Source organism: Arvicola amphibius, chromosome 6 (assembly GCF_903992535.2).
Source record: "Arvicola amphibius chromosome 6, mArvAmp1.2, whole genome shotgun sequence".
Lineage (NCBI taxonomy): Eukaryota > Metazoa > Chordata > Mammalia > Rodentia > Cricetidae > Arvicola > Arvicola amphibius.
In genome coordinates, this window is record NC_052052.2 from 29,494,766 (window position 1) to 29,517,906 (window position 23,141).

At 42.6% G+C, this 23,141-nt stretch overlaps 1 protein-coding gene across 1 annotated transcript in view; it reads left to right on the plus strand.

Moving 5' to 3' along the window:
• The first annotated feature begins 352 nt into the window (after nt 1–352).
• Rlf (RLF zinc finger) overlaps nt 353–23,141 on the plus strand; it is a 66,320-nt gene continuing 43,531 nt past the window's right edge. The window contains exon 1 of the mRNA XM_038335208.1: nt 353–592. Within this exon, the coding sequence (XP_038191136.1) occupies nt 353–592 (240 nt within the window). The remainder of the gene's footprint in view (nt 593–23,141) is intronic.

Genomic DNA, 23,141 nt, shown 5'->3' on the forward strand with positions numbered 1-23,141 from the left:
GGGATGCTTTTATCTAGGCTTCATTCATTCTGGGATACAGTTGCCTCGCTCTTCGGCTCGCAGCCCGGCTGACACATTCTCTCTCCTATCTCGATTGTCTCTAGGCCCTTGGCGCTCCTCGACTCCGAAAGGCCTGTAGAACCCAGGGCCGCTAGAACCTCGACGTTGCTAGGCTGTAGCTAGGGCGGCTGCGGTGGAGACTTCAGAGAGGAGCAACATTCAGCGTCCTAGTGACGGAATAAAGTTGGCGCCAGCGTCGCCAGCGAGTGCGTCACCATTCACGGGCCACCGGGGGCGGGACCAGGCGGAGTCACGTGGTTTGGTTGCCTACGCGCTGCTGGGCCGTGGGAAGATGGCGGACGGAAAGGGAGACGCCACCGCCGCCGGGGCCGGGGCTGGGGCCGGGGCTGAGGCTCCGGCGGTCGCGGGAGCCGGAGCCGAGGCTGAGTCCATGGCTCGGGGTCATCGGCCTGCCTCTCCCGCGCCGGGAGCCCCGGGCCTGCGACCGTGTCTCTGGCAGCTGGAGACCGAGCTTAGGGAGCAGGAGGTGTCCGAGGTCTCATCTTTGAACTACTGCCGGAGCTTCTGCCAGGTGAGGGGCCGACTAGCTGGCCGAGGGTGGAGGGGCGGGGAGGCCTGGGGAAGAGGCCCCGGGTCCGCCTGAGAAGCCGGGGGCTGGAGGAGAAAATGCCACCCCCGTGTCTCGCCGCGCCCCCGGGCCGGGCAGGCCCAGCTCTGCCACAACCCTGACTTCAGTCACTGCCGGGGCGGGTTGCGCTGGGCGGTACTGAGAGCCCAGAAGAGCTCCCTGGAAGGGCTGTGCCCTGTCGCTCTTGCCTGGGTCCTGGCCGGGTGGTTGGAGCGCCACTGCCCCCCTGAGGGATCGATTGCCAGTTCCTGCAGGGAGACGCCGCCGCCGCTGCTGCTTCTTCTTCGTCTTCTTCTTCTTCTTCTTCTTCTTCTTCTTCTTTTTTTTTTTTCTTTTCTTTGGAGTAGTGTGCTGATCTCCAAACTGGAAAGCCCTGGGTTTTCTGAATAGTCAGGAGAGGTGGACAGGAGCTAGAGACTTGGCTTTGGAGTCAGCATCTTTTGACTTCCCAGAGATACGGCGGTTGCTTTTGGATGGCTTCTAGAAATTCCGGATTAGGGATTACTGAGCCGTTTGGTTGGTTGTGGTTTTGGGGTTTTTTGTTTTTTGTTTTGTTTTTCATTTGGGGCGGGCATGAAGAGATATGTTAATGCCATTCTGTGACCTGTTCTGTAGCCGTTTGCGGATTGTGCTGCTGGGAATGGGGCTGGTGAGTCCTGTAGTGGGAATCAGACTGGGAGTAGAAGAGTTCGGGTGAGAAAGGTATAGAGTAGCCTGTTCATCTGGTGTCAGGTGATGGATCGTTTCTGTGCGGGTCCCGATCTATGGGCTGCATGCTGACGGGTGTGTTTTTAAGTTTGCTCTCCATGATCATACTGCAGTGTTTCGCCATGTTTTCGAGCGCCTCACAAGTGTAAAGGACTACCCTTTTGTTTCTGCTTCTGGTACTTGCACTATCGGGTTTCAGTCACCCCCTCTGCTCCTCATTTGGCATACCTTAGAGAATACAAAATAATCGAAGTATGTTGGTACGTGGGCTCTTAATGAGCAGTTGAGTGCTGAAGAATTGTGGTGTTACAAAGTTGTAGTTGGGGCAAGGAACAGTTTGCTCTGCTAGTCCTGGGCAGATGTAAAGTTATCTCGATTGAGTGCTATTCTGTTGGTGTCCACTCTGACCCAGAACCTCGTCTGTTTGGATTTTGGTCACTGCTAATCTTTTCTGTACATTAGATCATTCCAGTTCCTGTGCGCGTGATGTTCAGCATTTCCATTGTTGTATGTTTTACTAGTAATGATCATTCTTTTGGAGATGGTCATTTAGTCCGCAGACTTTTGCCAATCCTTAGAATGGTGTCAGACGTTTAACCTAGAGTTGAGGAACCGTGAATAAGACTTCCCTTGAGGAGCTATCAGTATTTGCAAAGCAGGGTGGGGAATACCTGTAATCCCAGCACCGTGGCAGGAAGATCTTTGCAAGTTCAAGGAGACCGTAGGCTTCCAGGCTAGGCTTCTCAGGTATACATTTCAAAAAGAAACGGCAGTATTTCCAGTGCAGTTTTGGTAGCGGTGAGGAAAAGTGTCATACAGAGAGTGTGAGGGGGACATCCTGGTGAGAATGACAGGGACAAGATGAATGTAATGGGAGAAGCCACTTGGAATAGGATAGACCCTTTGACTTCTAGGCTATAAATGAATTCTAGGAAGGCCTGAGCACGGGTGACAGAGGGCGGGCTGAGAAGGCACACAATGCTATGGGACAGGAGGGCATTAATTGCAGGGAGAGTGGGGTTAGGAAAACAACTGAGGATTTGGAGGACAGCTTTTGAGCTTGAGTTACCTGCCAGCAAGGCTGACAAGTGAATGTAGCCAGTTAGGTTGGATCTTCTCAGAATACACTGTACGCAAGTATTCTGGAAAACTGTGACCATGAATTAGCTTGGCTGAAGAGCTTTCTTGGTTTCACTTTTTTTTTCCTTTCTCCCCTCTGTGTACCCCTGGTTGTCCTGGAGCTTGCTCAGTAGACCAGGCTGGCCTTGAACTTCACCTGCCTCTGCCTCCAGATCACTGAGATTAAAGGCAGGCGCCACCGCTGCCTGGTTTTGGTTCTTCATTTGAAGGGCAGAAAAAGAAACACTTCATTGTGCTACTGAGTGCTGAAGATGAGAAGCTGGGTGCACATAATATATAGATTGGTGATCATTAGTGCATTTTCGTAAAGGGCTGACCTGTGCTCTTCCAGTGTTTACTACTTCAAATTGTTTTATCAGGTATCTAGCGATGTCATCTTCCAATGTTTACTACTACACATTCTTTTATCCGGTGTCTAGCGATGTCATCCTAGCCTGGGTGTGGTGCTACGTATCTTTAGTCCCAGAGGCAGAAGGGGCAAGTGGGCCTCTGGGTTTAAGGATGCTTGGTCTACAAGGGCTATTCAGGCATACCCACTGAAACCCTGTCTCAAAAAGAAAGAAATGCTCAGCCAGGCAGTAGTTCTACACTTTTAATCCCAGCACTAAGGAGGCAGAGGCAAGTATCTGAGTTTGAGGCCAGCCTGGCCTACAGAGCGAGTTCCAGGATAGCCAGGGCTACACAAAGAAAACTTGTCTTGAAAAAAAAATGTTCTAAAGACTTAAATTGTACCAACAGTTATAACATGCTGTTAACCAATAAGAAATAAACCAGGCAGTGATAGCACACACCTTTAGTCCAAGCATGCGGGGCAGAGGCAGGTGGATCTCTGTGAGTTTAAGGTCAGCCTGGTCTACAAGAGCTAGTTCCCAGGATAGGCTCCAAAGCTTCCGAGAAACCCTGTCTTGAAAAAGCAAAAACAAAAATAAGAAATATGTCTATCTCAAGCCAAACAAGTAATGCACACCTTTAATCCTAGCGCTTGAGAGGCTTAGCCAGGTGAAAGAGCAGCAGGCAGTGTTCTTTCTTTGCTTGCTTGCTTTTTTGTTTTTTTCCCAAGATAGGGTTTCTCTGTGTATCTCTGACTGTCCTGGAACTCACTCTGTAGACCACCTCGAACTCACAAATATCCTCCTGCCTCTGCCTCTCTTAGTGCTGGGATTAAAGGTGTGTGCCACCACTACCCAGCCAGTGTTCTTAACCACTGAGCCGTCTCTCCAGCCCAGGAACTCTGGTTTTAGGGTGGATCATCAGAGATCCTGCCTTGGTAATAAGGTGAAGAACAAGCAAGGAAGATACCCCAGCTTCCAGTCTCTGTTCAGAGAAAGAGAACATTCCCAGAAGTTATCCTTTGACTTCATGGTACCACACCTCTGCACATAAATGTTTTTTAAAGCTGGGCCATGGTGGTGCACGCCTTTAATCCCAGCACTCGGGAGGCAGAGGCAGGCGGATCTCTGTGAACTTGAAGCCAGCCTGGTCTACAGCACTAGTTCCAGGACAGGTGCCAAAACTACAGAGAAACCCTGTCTCGAAAAACTTAAAAATAAATTTTTTTTTAAAAAAAAAGATTAATGCTACACTTTTTGTTACTGTTGAAAAATTTATGATGTCTTTAGATTTTTTCCCTTATATTTAGGAAACCAAAATTCTCACAGTCTAAGTCAGCAAGGTGATTAATTGAGTGGATGGGAGCTGCGGAGCCTGATGACCTGAGATTGAGCCAGTGACCCACATGGTAGAATAAGAGGTCCTGATCCCTCAGGTTTTCCTCTGACCTCCACATGCACAGACTAGCATGCCCTTCAATGAATGGATAAAGGAATGAATAAAAATTTTAAAAACATTTTGAAAGTCTTAGAACTGGTGGCTCTATTTGTAACACAAGCTTTGAAGGCTTTTTAATTAAACTTCATTTAGCATACATGAAATTAGGAGGCAGATGAGTGATTCTACTGTAAGAATGCCAAAGTAATTTTATGAGTAAACATATTTCACACTTTTAGATTCTAAGTTTATAGTAACATTGCACATATTTTTTGTTTGCTCACTTGTTTTTTTGAGACAGGATCTGACTGTGTAGCCTTGGCTACTAGACCAGGCTGTCCTGCAGGTCAGAGAGAGATGCCTGCCTCCACCTCACAAGTGCTGGAAGTAAAGGCTATATACTCTCAGCTCAACTTCATTGATTTCTAATGGTTAAAATAAGTACTGCATGTGTCTTTCTGGATTTGTTACCGAGTAGAAGGGTTCTGAGTTAAGTAAGGCACACAATAATTATCTCTCTATGGGCAGGATGTGCATTCCAAGACTGTTGGTGTCTGAAATTGCAGGTACTATAAAGCTCTTTGCATATTGTTGTTGTTGTCCCTGCCCTCAGTCCCCCTCTCCCCCCAAATATTTACCCATGGAGCAGGTGAGATGGTTGAGGCAAATCGGAATCGGTTACTGCAAAGCCTAATAACCTTGTGTTCAGTCCCAAGAACCCACAGTAAGAAAAAACAACTAACTCTCCAAAGCAGCTCTCAGACCTCCAACACATTCACCAACACAAATAATTAAATAAGTAGGCTTACTTTCTAAATCAGGCACAGTAACCCCTTATCCTAGAACAGTTACAACAGTAGACTGTAGTGAAGGTTGTCTGAATGGTGTCTCTTTCTCAAGGTGTCATAGCATGTATCCTTCCTGTGATGATGTGAGATGATGAAGTTCCTAAGAGAGGAAATGAAAGATGGACTTCTTATGACTTACTCATTAGCTTTAAGTTACTATATAATGATCACTTGAGCACAACCTCCGTAATAACCGAGCTGGCTATGCAGTAACTAACATTGTAGCATGATTATTTGAACAGAGGGATGTTTATGTCCCTAGGGGGATAGAGATGGGTGTCTCAAGATTTCATTGTGCTACTTAAATCAGTGTGCCATGCCATTTAAAAGTTAATACATTATCTTTTTTTTTATCTTTTTTTTCTGTTTTTTTTTCTTTTTTTTTTTCTTTTTTGTTTGTTGTTTTTTTCCTTTTTTTAAGTTAATACATTATCATTTGGGGACTTTTCCATTTGATAGTTTTGACTAGCTAAAAAAGTAGAGGGGGCTGCCATTCTGTCTTCATTTAAATTAGCTCTGTGGACTTTGTTGTTTCTGTATGTTTTTTCCTGAAACAGGGTTTGTAGCCCTGTCATGGAACTCACCTTGTAGACCTGACTGGCCTCCAGCTCAAAGATCCACCTGCCTCTGCTCCCGAGTACTGTGATTAAAGGCGTGTGCCACTACTGCCCAGCCCGGGTGGATGTTTGAAATAGAATCTGCTGGTTTGGGTGGCTCGGCCTTAGTTCCAGCCCTTGGGAGTTAGAGGAAAGGGAATAGAATGTGAAGTCAGCCTGGGCTATAAGACCTCAAAAAAAAAAAAAAAAAAAAAGAAAGAAACCAAAAAAACCCCTCAAAACAACAACAACAAAACCCAAACCGAACTGAAGTTGGCCTAAGATGTAAATCAGTTTGTAGAGTGCTTGCCTACTCTGCAGGAAGCCCAGGGCATGGTGATGCACACCTGCACTAATTAAATTAATACTCAGGAAGTGGAAGTGAGGTAGAAGGCTAAGAATTTTAAGGTTGGTCTTAGGATGTGGTCTTTGGTAGAATGCTCTTAGCATGCCTGAAACCCAGGGTGTAGTACCCAGAACCCACTAAACTGGGTGTGGTGTATCCATATCAGAGATTTAAGGTAAACCTCAGCTATAATGCCAGTTTGAGGCCAGCCTAGGCTCCAGGAGAACCTGTCTCAAAAACAAAACAAAGCAAGCCTACATCTAATGTTGTGGTGTTGGGATTGCAGGACTGTATTCTGAATCAGCCTGCCTGACTGGCTTTTTAAGGCTGGGTCACTATATGTATATCTGTACATACCAGGTATAAGACTCTGTGTCTGTCCTTCAATTTGTCCTCCTCTGTCCATTTACAAATGCTAGGTTTGCAGGTGTGGGTTAACTAAAACAGGAAGTTAGTTTTTACTTAGTAGCCTCCATGCTTGACAAGTGTTTACCACTGAGCCCTTCCTGTTGTGTTTGTTTGACGTTTAGTTTCAACTGTTATTTTGTCTTGACATCATTGTTTTAGTTGGATTTCTCCTGTTTGTAGCATTATTTTCACAAATTTCTTGCTTTCTGATTGGCCTTATCTCTGGTTTGCAGTTTTTAAAAATTCCAGAGTGTCTTATTCTGTTACACACACCACAAACATACACACCCTTTAAGATGGGATCTAACTATTCTTAGCTGGCCAGGAGCACTTTGTAGACCAGGCTAGCCACACTTGCCTTTGCCTCCTGAACGTGCTGCACAGCTGTCCCACAGTCCTATTGCTTCACCCTCTTGAGTGCTGGGGTTACTGGCATGAGCCACTGCACCCAGCTTTCTTTGTGTTCTTTGTGTTTAATAAGTAGTGCAATGCTGACATATAAATGATATATTTAGAAGATATTTGTCCTACTGTGTGTGTGCGCGCTCATATGTTCATGTTCTGATGCTTGCAAGTGCTCAAGGTGGCCAGGAGCGGGTGTCAGTCGGATCCTCTGACGCTAGAGAAGCTAGAGTTAGAGCCAGCAGGTGTAGCTGCTGGGAACGGCTCCTGGTTCTCTGGAGGAGCAGCAAGCTGTTTTAACTGCTGAGCTGTCTTCTGTACCCACCGCCCACTTCAAATAATTAGTGGAATGAGCTAGAGTGTAGGAACTTCGTGGTACTTCCAGGAGACAAGAATTTTAAAAGGAACACCTGTCTGGGGTAAAGAACCAGGTAGGAGACTGAGCACTTCCTGGAGAACATTGTCAGCTCTAGCCTGTATTTATATAATGTACACATTTCCCTGTGTACATTGTGGGGTTAGGGAGGATGGACAGATAATATGAAAAACATTTTAGTATTGTGGAAGAATTGAATTAGCAAATGAACAGATCAACAGTGCAGAGATGCTGAGATAGAAGAGAGCTTGGTAACCACGAAGAATCTTGGGCTCATTATTTTCAGTATATTAAAAGAAGTTTAAATCAGGCTGAAGGTGTAACTAGAAGAACATTTGCCTAGCATGCCACATGGTCTGGATTCTATCGTCAGCATCACAGATACATTTTAAAACTTTCATTATTGTGTGTGTATTCATTTTTGTGTGATGTGTATCTATCTGAGTATAAGTATACGCTGTCGTTGTGCTTGTGGGGGGCATCAGGACAGCTCTCAGGGAGTCAGCTCTCCTCCCCCAGTGAACTCTGGGAACTGAATTCGGGTTGTCGGGCTTGAGAGGCTGGTGCTTTTGCTTGCTGAAGCATCTCCTTGGCCTGCAAAAAAGTAATTTCAAACACATTAACTTTTCTTCTGTCTTTGCCTTCTCTTGGGAGATGTCTAGCTAGAAATTATGGCAAGCTATTCTCCAAGCAGAAGCTAGCCTTGTAGCTTGTGTAACCCTAACATTGAATAGTGACCTTCGAAGCAGTGGAAACTTTGGTTGTTGTGTCTGCCATGGGGACACTGTTTCTTTTGCTGTTCTCTGAGACTCTGCTGTTCTGTTTCATTCTGTACACACACTGTTTGAACACTGCTAATAATAAATAAATGGAAGCACCAATAATTGTAAGACCGTGAATAATGCCAAAACATAGGTGCTTTGTCTCATTCACATCAAAAGTCTATCACCTCTTCCAGTGCCCTTAACTGTCTTTGGTTCTGAGGAGCAGGTCTCCAGGTTAAGCTCAACTGCTCAGCTGTCCCGTGGGAGAAGTAAAGGTGTGAGCCACCCCCTCCAGCCCTGGTGTACAGTTCCAGGACAGCCAAGGCAGAGAAACCCTGTCTTGAACAACCAAACAAAAGCTTCTCCCATGAGGGTTGGGAAATGAATATAGTGCTGAGTTATTAGTTTACTGCTGTGTCTGCTTATCAGTATAATAGTAATGGGCCTCTTCCAGGGCCAGTGACCTATCCAGCCCCAGGTTCTTGACCCTATGACAGTGCCACATACTGGTTTACATCTTGTGAATTGGTCCTTAAATCCAATCAGAAAGTGTTTGGTTACTCCTGTAAAATTTGTGCCACTATTTCACCAGTAAACATATTGTAACCAGGCCAATTATTATTTAAGCTCTCAAGGTACACCTGGGTGAGGTTAATGACTATTCTCCACTGGTAGTGTGCATCTTGCACTACGAAAGCAAAACCATCAGGCTGAAGTGTCCAATTGAGTACCAGCTTGATTTCTCAGAGTAGGATCTTACTGTCAGATTTTGGGGGTTAACCAAGAACAATAGCAACAGCTTATAATTTGAGGTTCTATAGCACACCACTAGTCAACAACCTCCAAAAGCTAACCAGTCCCTGATACTGGGCTTTTTATTTGCTAGACTGGTATTTAGTAGGGATACTGTTGCTGTTTTAGGGTAGCTCCACTTAAACTCAATGTATATGTATATATTTCAGTAAGCTTCTACAGTAGGTTTCCATATAGCTTTTTCAAAGGCCTTTAGTGTTATGGATCTTCGTATTCCCTCCTTAAATTAACCCTTACCTCCTACTCCTCACTCCATTTAACCTTTCTTTTTCCATTATTTCCTTTAGCTTCTTTATATGACTAGTTTTCTGACCTCTGGGTGTTTCCAATGAAATACATTTCCAAGATTCAAAGTTAGTACCCACATATGAGAGAAAACATGCAATATTTGTCTTTTTGCATCTTGGTCACCTCATGATTGTTTCCAGCTCCATGATTTACCTGAATTCCATATTTCTTAACAGCTGGGTAATACTTCTGTAGTGAAAGTTTATCACATTTCATTATCTAGTTGATGGACAGCTAAGCTGTTTTCTTTTTTGTTTTTTTCTTTTTTTTGGTTTTTTGAGACACCTCTGTGTAACAGCCTTAGCTGTCCTAGAACTAGCTCTTGTAGACCAGACTGGCCTCAAACTCACAGAGATCCACCTGCCTCTTCCTCCCAGTGATGGGATTAAAAGCATGCGTGCCTCCGCCCAGCTTTCCTGGCTGTTTTGAATGGAGCAGCAGTGAACATGGGTGAAAAAGTGTCTGCAGTAGGATAGTGTTGTGGGTGTATACCCACAGTCAGTATACCAGGGTCTCAATATGTAGCCCTGGCTGGCCTGGAAAATCTCTCTGTAGACCAGGCTGGCTTCAAACACACAGAGATCTGCTTGTCTCTGCCTCCTGAGTGCTGGGATTAAAGGTATGCGCCACCATGTCTGACTTGAAATTCCTTTGTGTATGTATATGGTTCATCTTGTGCATCTCACTCTTAACTTTGTTAATAAAAGTAAGTAAATAGAAAACAGCTAATTACAAGGTCACGAAGACTGCCATAGCTTAGGTGCTTTGTCCTCATTAGGATACAAATGCCTGCTGTCTCTTCCAGAGGTCTTCCTTGTCTGTCATTGGATTTGAGGAGCAGGTCTCAGTGAGTGTGAGCATGCACTTGCACACACACGCTCAGATTGCAAGACTAGAAGTCAGATACCTTACTGAAACTTTGGCTTTTACTTTATGTGTCTTGTTAAAATATTATTTTCTTTTTTTGTTTTTTTTTTTCAAGACAGGCTTTTCTAACTTTTGAGTCTGCTGTGGAACTCACCTTGTAGACCAGGCTGGCCTCGAACTCAGAGACGTCTCTGCCTCCTGAGTGCTGGGATTAAAGGCTTGTGCCACCACCTGACATTAAGCTGCTATTTAAATCTATTTAAAGTAGATTTTAAGCTGAGCTGCCTCTGTGGGAGGCAGAGGCAGGCACGTCTCTGAGTTTGAGGCCAGCCTGGTCTACAAGAGCTAGTTCCAGGACAGGCTCCAAAGCTACAGGGAAACCCTGTCTTGAAAAACAAAAAACAAAACAAAAACCCTAGATCTTATCTAATCATTAAATTCACCCTGTAATCTTGAGGGTATTTGTTGTGAGAGAGGGGTCTTATTTTTTATTTTAGATTTCTAACTTCTTAATGTTGAGATTATAGATGAGTGTCATGACATCTGGCTCTGATCTTAAAGTCTTGTTCTTAAGTTTTTAAAAAGCAGACATATAGTGTATGATGGCTTACTACTTTTTTATTTATTTATTATGTATACAATATTCTGTCTGTGTGTATGTCTTCAGGCCAGAAGATGGCACCAGACCTCATTACAGATGGTTGTGAGCCACCATGTGGTTGCTGGGAATTGAACTCAGGACCTTTGGAAGAGCAGGCAATGCTCTTAACCTCTGAGCCATCTCTCCAGCTTGATGGCTTACTACTTTACTGTAAAGTGGAAGCAGAATCAGGAGTTCAAGGCCAGCCTTAGCTAGCTAGGGAATCTAGCTCAGGTCACACTGTCTCTAAAACAAAACAAAGCAAACAAATAACAGCAAAGGCAAAGAAGAATGTATCCTAAAGTGTTAAAGCACAGAGTCTGCTGAAGCGATTGGGAGGTGATATGATACATTACGGTGATGGATTTGGGCTGTGAGAGATTTGTCTTTTGTCTTTTTAGAAATGCTTGGTCTCTTAGTTACTGTTCTTCCATTGCTGTGAAGAGACACCATGGCCAAGACTACTTATAGAATAAAGCATTTTATTGGAGGTTTACTTGCAGTTTTGGAAGGTGAGTTCATTGATCACCATGGTAGGAAGAGTGGCCAAGAGCTTACTTATGAACCACAGGCAGCAGCCAGAGACTGAGGGAGACAGGATCAACTAGTGTGAACTTTGAAACCTCAAGGCCACACCTCCTAATCCTTCTCAAATAGTTCCCCCTGTGGGGGCCATTCTTGTTCAGACAACTTTAGTTTCTGACTCCTGCCTGCTGGGATTAAAGGTATGTGTCATCTTACCCAGGTCTGGAGAGATTTGTTTTTTTCTGTGTGAGTGCTACTAGCCTCTGGGAGCTCTAAACTGTGGATGAATAATTAGAAAGATCCGTGCTTTCCTTTAGCTAACTTTCTTACATTTTAGTCTTGTTAGGTTTGTAAATAGGGACATGGAGTACCACTGAAGGGATGCATGCATGACTTGGGAATTGAGTCAGCTCCAGATGTTTGTCTGTTGTATCATTATCAAAGTAATTGAGTGAATCTTTGTGTGTGAGTTTAGTATTAGGGATTGAATGTGGGCCTTTCTACATGGTACACAGTTTACCACTAATCTTGAACTGTGTATCCCTAGCCTTTAAACTTTGTATTATGAAACTGTATCTCACTACATTGCCCAGACTGCACTTGAACTTACTCAATTACCTGTCCTATCCTTAAAACTGCATTCTTACAAACTACCTAGAATTACAGGCCTGTGTCACTAGGTTCAGATATAAATCTTATTTATACCATATTAATAATTTGTATAATTACAGTGCCAAACCAAAAATGTACAAAAGGGATGGTGACCTCTCTCTAGTCCAGGCTAACCTGGAACTCATTTTGTTGCCCAGAGTGGCCTTAAACTGAGTTCTCTTACCTGAGTCTAGATTGCTGGCATAGTCGTCAGCATTCCTGGTTTGTGTGGTGCTGGGATCAACCCAGAGCCTTTTGCAGGATAGACAAGCCCTCTGCCAATCCACAGCCCCCAGGGTAAGACGTTACTTAGCCGTAACTATTAAGATTATATTTGTACCTCTGGTGGGTTATCATTTACCCCTCTAGAGGAACCGCCTATCCCAATGGAAGCCTCACTACTAATTTAGCTAAGTTTGCTTGTTTACATGAGTTGTTATGCTTACTCTTTTAATTTGACTTTTTCTTTGTAGCAGAGTCTTGATTTCTACTTTAAAGGACTTGTAAATGCAAATGCTAATTTAAGCGCATTTTCCCATAACAATCTAGCAGTAAGTGTGGAGAAAATATCATGCATGCTTGGATCAGCCTGGTGTTTTCATTGTCATGAACTAGAGAGCATGTATATGTATGTACCTTTGATGTTAGGAGTTTGCACTTAAATCTTCCATTCTCTTTTAAAGATAGATTTATTTACTTATTTTGCAGTGTTCTGTCTGCATGTATCCCTGCAGGCCAGAAGAGGGTGTTGGATCTCATTACAGATGATTGTGAGCCACCATGTGGTTGTTGGGAATTGAACTCAGGACCTCTGGAGAAGCAGCCAATGCTCTTAACCTTTCTCTGAGCCATCTCTCCAGCCTGAAAGATCTTTCATTCTAATACCTGTTGACCTTCAGCTTTTTTACAGATGTGTATTATCTAGAGTTTGAGGTAATAGACAGCTGCTAGGCACATTAAATGGGACCAAATGCTATTGCTCTTACTATTGCTTGAGTAAAAGATAAGTGTGTTAATTTCTTTCAAAGAAAAAAATTTAAGATAGGATTCTGCTGTGTAGCTCAGGCTGCCCTAGGATTTGGTACTCTCTTCTGCCTCCACTTTTAGGGGTTATGATACGTATATGCTACTGTGCTTGGTTCAAAAATTTTTGTTTTGTTTTTGAGACAGGGTCTTTATGTAGCCCAAGTTGGTCTCAAACTTTGAACTTCTGATATTTCTGTCTTTACGTACCCAGTGCTGGGATATAGGTTTACACAACCACATCTGGCTTATGGGGTACTAGGAAGCCAATCCAGGACTTCTAACAGGTTAGGGCAAGCGCTCTATAGCCTTAACTATGTCCCTAGCTTCCTAGAAATGTGTGTGTATGTATGCCTGTGGTATGTGTGCATGTGTGTATAACTGAGCTGCAATCTCAGCCCCAAAGGATGGGGCGAGGGAGGGGCAAGAGATTGATGTCTGTATACATTTTTGAATATATGGAGATCAGAGGTCAGCATGTCTTCCTCACTTGCTCTCCTGTTTCTTACTGAGACAGAGTCTCCAACTGCACCTAGAACTCCTCTTTGGCTCCTCTTGTCCACAGGAATTCTGTCTCTACCTCTCAAGCACTAGGATTACAGGCTGACTGCTATATCTGCTTGGGTTTTATGTGGGTGCTAGTTATCTGAACTCCTGGGCCTCACAGTTGAGGGGCAAAACATTTTATCCACTGAGCATCAGCATGTTCACCAAAAATGTTTGCAAAGCAGCTGTCCTGTTTTCTCGTCAGTATATAGCCAACGGAAAGGGAAAGGTCATGGTGTATTGCAGGATGATCACATTGTGAACCCCAACATTGCCATTTACTGAAAAAACCTGTTTCTGGTTGTGGTGTGGCTCAGCTGTAGCACACATGTTTAACCCAAGAGCTTTCTTCTTAAATAAAGTCAGCCATAGATCAAGAAATGGGAGCAAGCAACCAGTTCACAGGAAGGAGCAAGAAAAAACAGAGAGAGCAAGAGGGAATCAGGAAGATGGGGAGGGAGATGCACAGGAAGTAGAAGGGAGGGACATTCAGTTAGAGGAGGTTGGTTGGAGATGGCATAGGAGAAGGAAGGCTTCTGGGACATGGGCTGAGGAGGGAGGTCAGCTGGGTGCTTTCTCTGCCTCCTGAGCCAGCAGGCTTTCACTCCAGCATCTGGCTCCATAGTCTTTATTGGTGAAATCGAACAATTGAGATTTTTGTGTGGGGGGGAAGAACCCAACAAGAGTGTCACAGAACTTTTTTTAGCTGCTTTTAGATTTTAGAGACCTATCTCTAAATCTAAAAAAGATTCTATGTATTACCAATTACAGTGAACTTTTGTTGTATATAAGTGATAGATACTTGTAAATGCTTGCTGTGAATATAATAGAGTCTACCTTTTGTAATCAATAGATTGGTCTCTTTTTAAAAGGTTTTATTTTCATTTTATATGTACACAAGAGTATAGACCCAAAAAAGCCAGTTTAGTTTCAGGTGATCGTGAGCCACCCAAAGTGATAATATAACTTGGGTCCTCTACAAGACCAGTATGCACTTTACCCATGGAACCACCTCTCCAGCCCCATTTTATTTTATTTCCTTTTGGTCTTTTGAGACAGGGTTTCTTTGTGTAGCCCTGGCAAACCTTGAGCTCACAGAGATCTCCCTGCTTGTCTCTGGAATTAAAGGCATGTGCCACCACACCAGGCTGGCATAGATTATTCTCCTTTTTTTTTTTTTTTCTGTAAAGCTTGGCTATCTTCGTTATGTGTTTCTTGGGCTTTTTCCTCCTTTTGGTTTTTTGAGATAGGGTCTTAGTTCAAGTTGACTCCTGATCTTCCCTCCCAAATTGCTGGATTCAGGCATGTATTATGATGCCCAACTATGTGTGTCATTACTTCGAAGTATGCATATATAAAAATTATTTGAATTTATAGCCTGCAAATTTATGTCCCTGGGAAAAATAGAGCCGTGTTTCTATAATTGTAGAATTTTGTGTTTGAAGTAAGAAAGGACTTTGGAAGTCATTTAGCACATCTACTTGTCAGCTAAAAACGTATTTAAATTTTTAATTATATTTTTATTGAGCGAGAGAGTGTGTGTGTGTTCAAGTCACAATGCCCATGTGGAAGTCAGAGGACACCTTTCATGAGTAAGTGTTCTTTCACATTGTAGGTCTCAGGGAGGGATCAAACTCAGGTTATCAGCATTGGTGACAAGCACTTTTATCCACTGAGCCATCTTGCTGACCCTTAAACCTGTGTTTTGTTTTGCTTTGAGCCCAGGATGGTTTTGTGTGGTTCAGACTGACCTTGAACTCGCTATAGGTTATTTTACTTCGTTGTAGACATGGTGTTCAGTATGTATCCTGACTGGCGTGGAACTTGAGATAAGCCTGCTACTGTGTTCTTAGTACCGGGATTAAAGGCATGTACCACTCCATCATGCCCACTAAATTTAGTGTAGTAGATGGCATTCTCCAACTGACTGAGCATATGTGCCCGGAAAATTGTCTTATTATACTTTGAAAATAATTTAGCACATCTTTTAACAGAAGTGCAGTGCATAGGCCTGTTAAGTCGATGGCCTAGTAGAGAAGATGAACATTAAACAGATGTTCATATTACATTTGCAGTAGAACAATAGTGTTTGATGGCCAAGTGTTTTTATTTATCTACCTTCTAACCAGCTTGTCCTCAGGGGACAAGAACATACGTAAAGTAACTTCCATTGGAGCTGTAGATGTATGTAGCTCAGCCATAAAACACTTGACAAAAAGCATGCTAGACTTCCTGAATTATATCACACAAACCAGGCATTCCGGTTTTGTGCTTTTTGACCATGACTTTTTAATGTTATTCATCTTTCTTGGCCTGGAATTGCTGTGTAGACCAAGCTGACTATGAATTTGCAGTAATCCTGCCCATGCCTTCAAATTCCTGGGATTACCAGAGTATACCACTCCCAGCTACATTTGTTCTCTCCCCCACCAAGTTAAATCTTACTTGTTTTATGTGAGTATAGTTTTTTTTGCCTGCATGTCTGTTCACAACATGTGTGTAGTGCTCAAAAAGACCAGAAAAGGGTGTCAGATCCCTTGGAACTGGAGTTTGTGGGTACTAGAAATTGAATCTGGGTCCTGGAAGAAAATCCAGTGTTCTTAACCACTGAGCCATCTTTCCAGTCCTTAGATTCCATATTTTTATGTACAATCATAGTCTGTTTGGCCTCTTTGACTCAGTGTAATTATTTTGAAATTCATGTTAGTTTCAAAATAATTAGTTCCTTGGTATGGATATACTATAATTTTAATATTCATTCAGTTGTTTATAAATATTAAGTGTTTTCTAGTTTGTGAATACTATAAATTGGGCTGTTAGGAGCTTTCTTTGTTTTTGGTGTAGACAAAATGCTTTTATCCTTTTTTCTTAGGTGTAATAGCTGGATTCCTTGGCAGGTTGTATCATTTTACACTCCTATCAACAAAGTATGAAGTCTGTCTTTTCCTTCCTGATAGACACTGGCATCTCTACTTTCTAAACTGTCACTACTCTAAATTCGTGGGAGCTTGATGAAGCTCCAATTTGTATTTCCCTTATGAGTTATGTTTAGTATTTTTTTCTTGTGCTTACTTTTACAGTCTGTATCTGGTCCAGTGTCTGTCCAGGACTTTGGCTTTTTTTTTTTAAATACATTATGTTTATTATTAGCATTCTATTTATTCATTTTTGTTTTTGAGTCAGTTTTTTTAATTTTTATTTTATGATCATTAGCATTTTCCTACATGTATATATCTGAGGGTATCAGAAGCTCTGGAACTGGAGTTACAGACAGGTGTGAGCTGCCATGTGGGTGCTGGGACTTAAACCTGGATCCTCTGGAAGAGCAGCCAGTGCTCTTCTCCATCTCTCCAGCCCCGACTTTGGCATTTTAAAAGGTTGGTTCTTTGTCATCCTATTGAGACTTAAGAAAAGTGTGTCTGATTAAGAAACCTTCTGTGATTCCCCTCTAGAGATTTTATAGTTTTAGGTTTTAAAATATGGTCCATTTGAATTAATTTTTTTTATTTAGTGTAAGGCATAGGTAAACATTGCTTTCATAAAAATTTGAATTTCTAATTAAACACTATTTGTTGAAACATCCTTTCTCTTTTGAACTGGTTTTGTGCCTCGTGAGAGTCAGTAGTCAGACGTGTAGGGCTGCATTTCTGGATTCGATTCTGTGTCATTCTTTGCTTTGCTGCCAACAGCACACTTATTTTGCTCTTTTCAAACAGTGTATTATGAAAGTGATATTGCATGTAGAAACAGGAGAGGTGGTACTTGCCAAGGATTGAAGAGTATGGGGAATATGGAGGTTTTGTTTGATTTGATTTGGTTTTTCGAGACTGGGTTTCTCTGTGTAGACCGGGCTGATCTCAAACTCACAGAGATATGCCTGCATCTGCCTCGTGAGAGCTGGAATTAAAGACGTTCACCACTATGCCGAGTTTGGAGTTCTTATCTTTTCAATATTCCAAGTTGTGTGGATGAGTGTTAGTGACTGTGCAGAAGATGTGAATACATTCGCTGCTGTAGAGCTGTAGCCGTAGGTTTGTGCAGATAGTTGTCATGCTACTTATGTCACCCCAACTTTTAATTGCTTAATAGAACACCTGTCAACATGAATGAGGCCCAGGGTTCAATCTTCAGCACTGCCAGACAAAGCAAAAGAATCCTAGAGTGGCTGTCTTAAAAACAATGGGGCTTGCTGGGTGGTGGTGGTGGTGGTGCATGTCTTTAATCCTAGCACTCAGGGAGGCAGAGGCAGGTGGATATGTGAGTTCGAGGCCAGCCTGGTCTACAGAGTGAGTTCCTGGACAACCAGAGATACACAGAGGAAACCCTGTCTCAAAAAAGCAAAACAACAAACAAAAAACCAATGGGGCTTGGACTGGAGAGATGACTGTATATTTAAGATGAGGCATAGATCAGCTTTCAAACAGCCAAAAGCCATGTCATTCCCTCTTACACATTTAGGATGGTGATGCTTTTATCATATATGGCAAATCACAAAATTAAAAATATCCAATCTTGGGGCTTGGGTTGTAACTCATTGGTATTTGCTAAACATGCAGGAAACCTTGGGTTCTAGTCCCAGAATCCATTAACCAGGCTGGGTGGCATAAATCTGTAATCCCAGCTCTTGGAAGAGCATACATTTAAGATCATTGTTAGCCGGGCAGTGGTGGTGCACGCCTTTAATCCCAGCACTTGGAAGGCAGAGACAGGTGGGTCTCTTGAGTGTTTGAGGCCAGCCTGATCTACAGAATAAGTTCCAGGACAGCTAGAGCTGTTACACAGAGAAACCCTGTCTTGAAAAAAAGCAGAGAGAGGGAGGGAGAGGAGAGATCAAGGCCAGTGTGGGGTACATGAAACTCACTCTAAAAAGAAAAGAAAACTCATTGCAGCAATGAACAAATACTGTAGGTTATCTCAGTAATTGTGCTCACTAAAGTAGAACAGGACAGTGTTTGTATTCTAAGCACCATGTAGGTGCTTAGAACTGATCATGGGTCTTCCACAAGAGCAGTGTGTGTTCTTAGCCACTGAGCCATCTCTCCAACCCCATATTTAAATTTTTTAAAAGATGCTTTTATTTTATGTGTATGAAGGTTTGCCTGTGTGTATGTGCACCGTGTGCATTCCTGGTACCTTTTGGAGGTTGTTGATCCCCTGGAACTGGAGTAGATGGTTGTGAGTGATGGAAATCAGGCCCAGCTTCCAGTAATGGAAGCAAATGCTCTTTAGCCATTTAGCCTTTTCCAGCCCCAGTTAACTCCTTTTAGATTAATTGAAGTAGAGTATATATGGCATAAAATACTTAACATGAAGTGGGGTTTGCTGTGTGTATTTCTGGCCTCAGATTCTTGAGTTCAAACTTTTTTTTTGTTTTAACTTCCTCTGTGTGTTCTTTTGTATGTATTGTCACACCTGTGTCCAGTTAATTACATTGGTATATTCATTTATGGTGTTGTACAACAGAACTTTTTCATCTTCCCCAAATGAAACTGTTCATTAATAATTTAAATCCCTATTCTCTCCTTTCCCTTTTTTTTTTTTTTTTTTTTTTTTTGGTTTTTCGAGACAGGGTTTCTCTGTGGCTTTGGAGCCTGTCCTGGAACTAGCTCTTGTAGACCAGGCTGGTCTCCAACTCACAGAGATCCGCCTGCCTCTGCCTCCCGAGTGCTGGGATTAAAGGCGTGCGCCACCACCGCCCGGCTCTCCTTTCCCCTTTCTGTGAATTTGACTGATTTGTACCTTTTTGCCTTTTTTTTTTTTTTTTTTTTTTTTTTTTTGGTTTTTCGAGATAGGGTTTCTCTGTAGCTTTGAAGCTTGTCCTGGAAGTAGCTCTTGTAGACCAGGCTGGCCTCAAACTCACAGAGATCTGCCTGCCTCTGCCTCCCAAATGCTGGGATTAAAGGGGTGCACCACCACCACCCGGCTTGCCTTCATTTTTGAGACAGTGTCTCTCCATAGGCCTAACCTATCCTAGAATTCACAATGTAAACCAGGCTGGCCTGAATCACAGAGATCCAACCAACTGCCTCTGCCTCCTAAGTGCTGGGATTAAAGGTGTGTGCCATCAAGCCTGGCTTTAATTTTTCTCCCAGTTTTTAAAATTTGTCCGTGAATGTGTGTTTCTGTAGGTGTGTGAGTGCCTCGGATGCTGTGGGATTAAGTCAGTTCTTTCCTACATGTGCATCCTAGGGCTTGAACTCCAACTCCTATTTATCAACAACTGGTGGTCTCTGAACTAACTCAGCTGCATCCAGTCTCATCCTTTTGCATGTGGGTGTCTTGTTTCCTAGGACTAGTTAATGAAAAGCTTGTCTTTCATATTGAATGGTCTTGTTGCAGATTTTGAAAATTATTTCACCATGTACTTAAGATTTATTTCTAGACTATATGTTGGATTCCATTGGTTTCTGTAACTCAATTCAAAATTTTAAATTATATTATAAAAAATTTCAGCAATGTGGTGGTGAGAAGGTTGTTAGATGGGCACAGTGGCACAGCCTGTAATCTCATCACTTCAGAGGCAGAGTTGTAGGATCAGGAATTCAAGACCAGCACAGGCTACACTATACCCTGCCTCAAAAAAAATAAAGAACAAAAATACAATAAAAAGAATTGTAAACCAAGTAAGTAAGATACTGTATTTCTCCATTAAGCTGATCTTATGCAATTAAGCTTAAAGCTTAATTAAAATTTAATTAAAATTAAAGCTTAAGCATTAAGCTGTCTATGCAAAAAAAAAAAAACAAAAAACAAACAAACCTCTTAACTCAAAAGAGTTAGGATATAAGTGGCAATGGTCTGGGAATATGGATTCATGCTTCTAGTCACACTAGTTTAGGTCAGACAGACATTGTGGTGGTCAATGAATAGCTTTAAAGGGGACTAAAAATAACCCAAGGCCTTGTAGAATCTTTGACGCAGGTGTGACTGCACTGTGTCAAAAAAAAAAAAAACCCAACAGATCACACTTTAAAATTTGTATTTAAAATATACAATTTTATGTGATAGCTCTTTAGTGTGCCACTTTCTTTTACTGATATTAGGATTATAATTGAAATTAACAGAAGTTATGGGACTAGAAATTCTATTTATAGTCCATTCTAAGAGAATAGTCATGAGGCCACCAAGTTCCAGTGGGTAGTTTTAACTCTGTGGTCACTAAGCAAAACAAAAAGGTATGGATGTGGGAAAAGAGGTCATGACAGAGGTGGTGGGAGATAAGGGTGTAGGTAGAGTACCTTATATATAATTTATTAAATTGTCAAAGATCAAGTTAAGACAATAAGATAGTCATGAAGTAAAACCTTAGACATACGGGAACTTATCTTAATGTTATAGTCAATATTGCAGAGTTAAGAGACCAGAGCAGGATGTGGTAGTAGACACCTGTAATTCCAGCATTTAGACCGAAGCAGGAGGATTGTGAGTTCAAGGCCAGCCTTGGTTACATATTGAGTTCCTGCCTGAAAAAGTCAAAACAAAGCTGGGTGATCTTGGTGCATGCCTTTAATCCCAGCATTAGCATTTGAGAGGCAGAGCCAGGAGGATCTCTGTGAGTTCCAGGACAGTTAGGGCTGTTACACAGAGAACCCTGTGGGGGGGGGGGGGAGAAGAGTCAAAACAAAAGTTAGAAATTATAATGTCCATAATGGAATTGGCTTCTGTACAAGGTTGTTGTGCAACATTGAAAGCACAGTGAAAATCTACAGTGTGGCTAGAGATAGAACTCAGTGGAAGAGAGCTCGCCCAGCCTGCCAAACTGAGTGGTGGTCACTCAGCAAAAATAAAAATAAAGTCAAAGGAAGCCCTATAATAAATGTAGAGACATGGCATCAGCATAAAATGTTTCACTTTATACACAAGGAAACTCCTAAAGTTGCCTGTTAACAGTGATCTGTTTCTGGGTTGTGTTTTTATGCATTATGGGAAAACGTGTGTATTTAAAGATATACTATGGTTACGGCAAAAGCAAGAGGCCTGTTAAAACTAAAAATGAGATGAAGCTAGAAAGCATATTTTTGACCCATGGCAGGATCACTTTCTAACATAATCTGGGGAGAAGGGGATGGTGGATTGAACGCGGTGAGACGTTGTCAGGGAGTGGATGAAGAAGTGTAGATGGACGGATAACAAGTGAGCCAGATTCCTGAACTCCCAGCAGCTGTAACCTAGTGTGCGGCGTATGCCGTGGGTCACAGCAGCAGCACAGATAGAAGACTCTGGAGTGGACTGGACTTTAGTTAACTTCCTGAGCTGGCCCAGCCCACTCTTCTCTTCCCATTCAGGTTCGTGTAGTCCTGTGTAGTCCTCATGGCTAATTGATGTTAAGTCTCATTCCTGACCATCTCTGAAGCCCTCAAATCCCCTTACCTTTCTCTTTAAAACTTTGTCCTCTGCTTCAGGGATGAGGCTCAATTGCTGACACCCCTAAAAGTTTACCCTTTACAGTATAGTTACATCACTCGAATTTAGAATTTATTTTGTTTTGTTTGTTTCTAGAAAAGATTACTCTGTGTAGCTGTGACTGTCCTAGAACTCACTCTGTAGACCAGGCTGGCCTTGGATTCAGAGGCCTGCCGCCTCTGCCTTCTAAATGCTGTGATTAAAGGTCTGCCCAGGTAGATTTAGAATTTGGCTCCCACCCAATAGCACATAAAACAGGTCTATAATCCCATAATCCTAGCATTTAGAAGGTTGAAGCAAGTGAATCAGAAATTCAAAGTCATCCTTGCCTAAATGGGAAGTTTGAGGCTGACTAGGGACCCTATCAATACTTTAAAAAAAAAAAAAAAAGTAGCAGCACAAGGTGCAAGAGTTAGGGTTTTAATTAGCCACTTCCTCATTGTATGTAAGCAGGCTGCTGCTAGCCAGAGTCTAGCATGCTTGAAATGCTTGGTTCAGCCGTACACCTTCCCCCCCCCTCCACACACACACAGCACACACACGGGCCTTGATCAGAGACCCACCTGTCTCTGCCTCCCAAGTGCTGAGATTAGAGCCCTGTACCACCACCACATGACTTTTTAAAGGGTAAGATGTTAAGGATATGCCTTTTCCTTCCTTCTTAATCCCAGCACAGATCATTTTTGTTCTGAGCTTCTGTATTCTGGGATTCTCCAGATAATCTGTATTCTCTACCCTGATGATGCTATAATCTTGTTTCCATCTATGTAAGAGAATCCGGTGGCCTAACCTGTCTTCTCCCCAGGCAGACCGTAGAGATTTGGTTCACTCTTTGGCTTGTCTCCTTTTCCCACTGTGTGGCATTGGCATACTTCTGAACAAAATTCTTTCTTTTCTTGCTTTCAAATTTGTACTTTATGTTTATGGGTGTTGGTCTGCATGTAAGTCTTTTTGCTTTTCTTAACATGACCCATTTGATTATTTTTCATTATGTGAATTTGTCAGTCTATGTATGGGTGTGTGGGTATGAGTGCCAGTGCATGTGGAGGCTGTAGGAGGGAGGGTGCTAGGGTTTTAAAGGCAGTTGTGAGCTACCCAGCAGGGATGGTGTGTGTGTCTGCTGGGAGTTTAATTTGAGTCCTCAACAAGAACAGCATGTCCAGCCTGATGTGGTAACACTTAATTCCAGCACTCAGGAGGCAGAGGCAGGTAGAACTCTTTGAGTTTGAGGCCAGCCTGGTCTACATAGCGAGTTCAATGACAGTCAGAGCTACATAACAGAGAGACACTGTCTCAGAACAAGAACACTATGTACTCCCCAGCCCCTTGGTTTTTGAGACAGGGGTTCTCTGTGTAACAGCTGGAACTAACTCTGTAGACC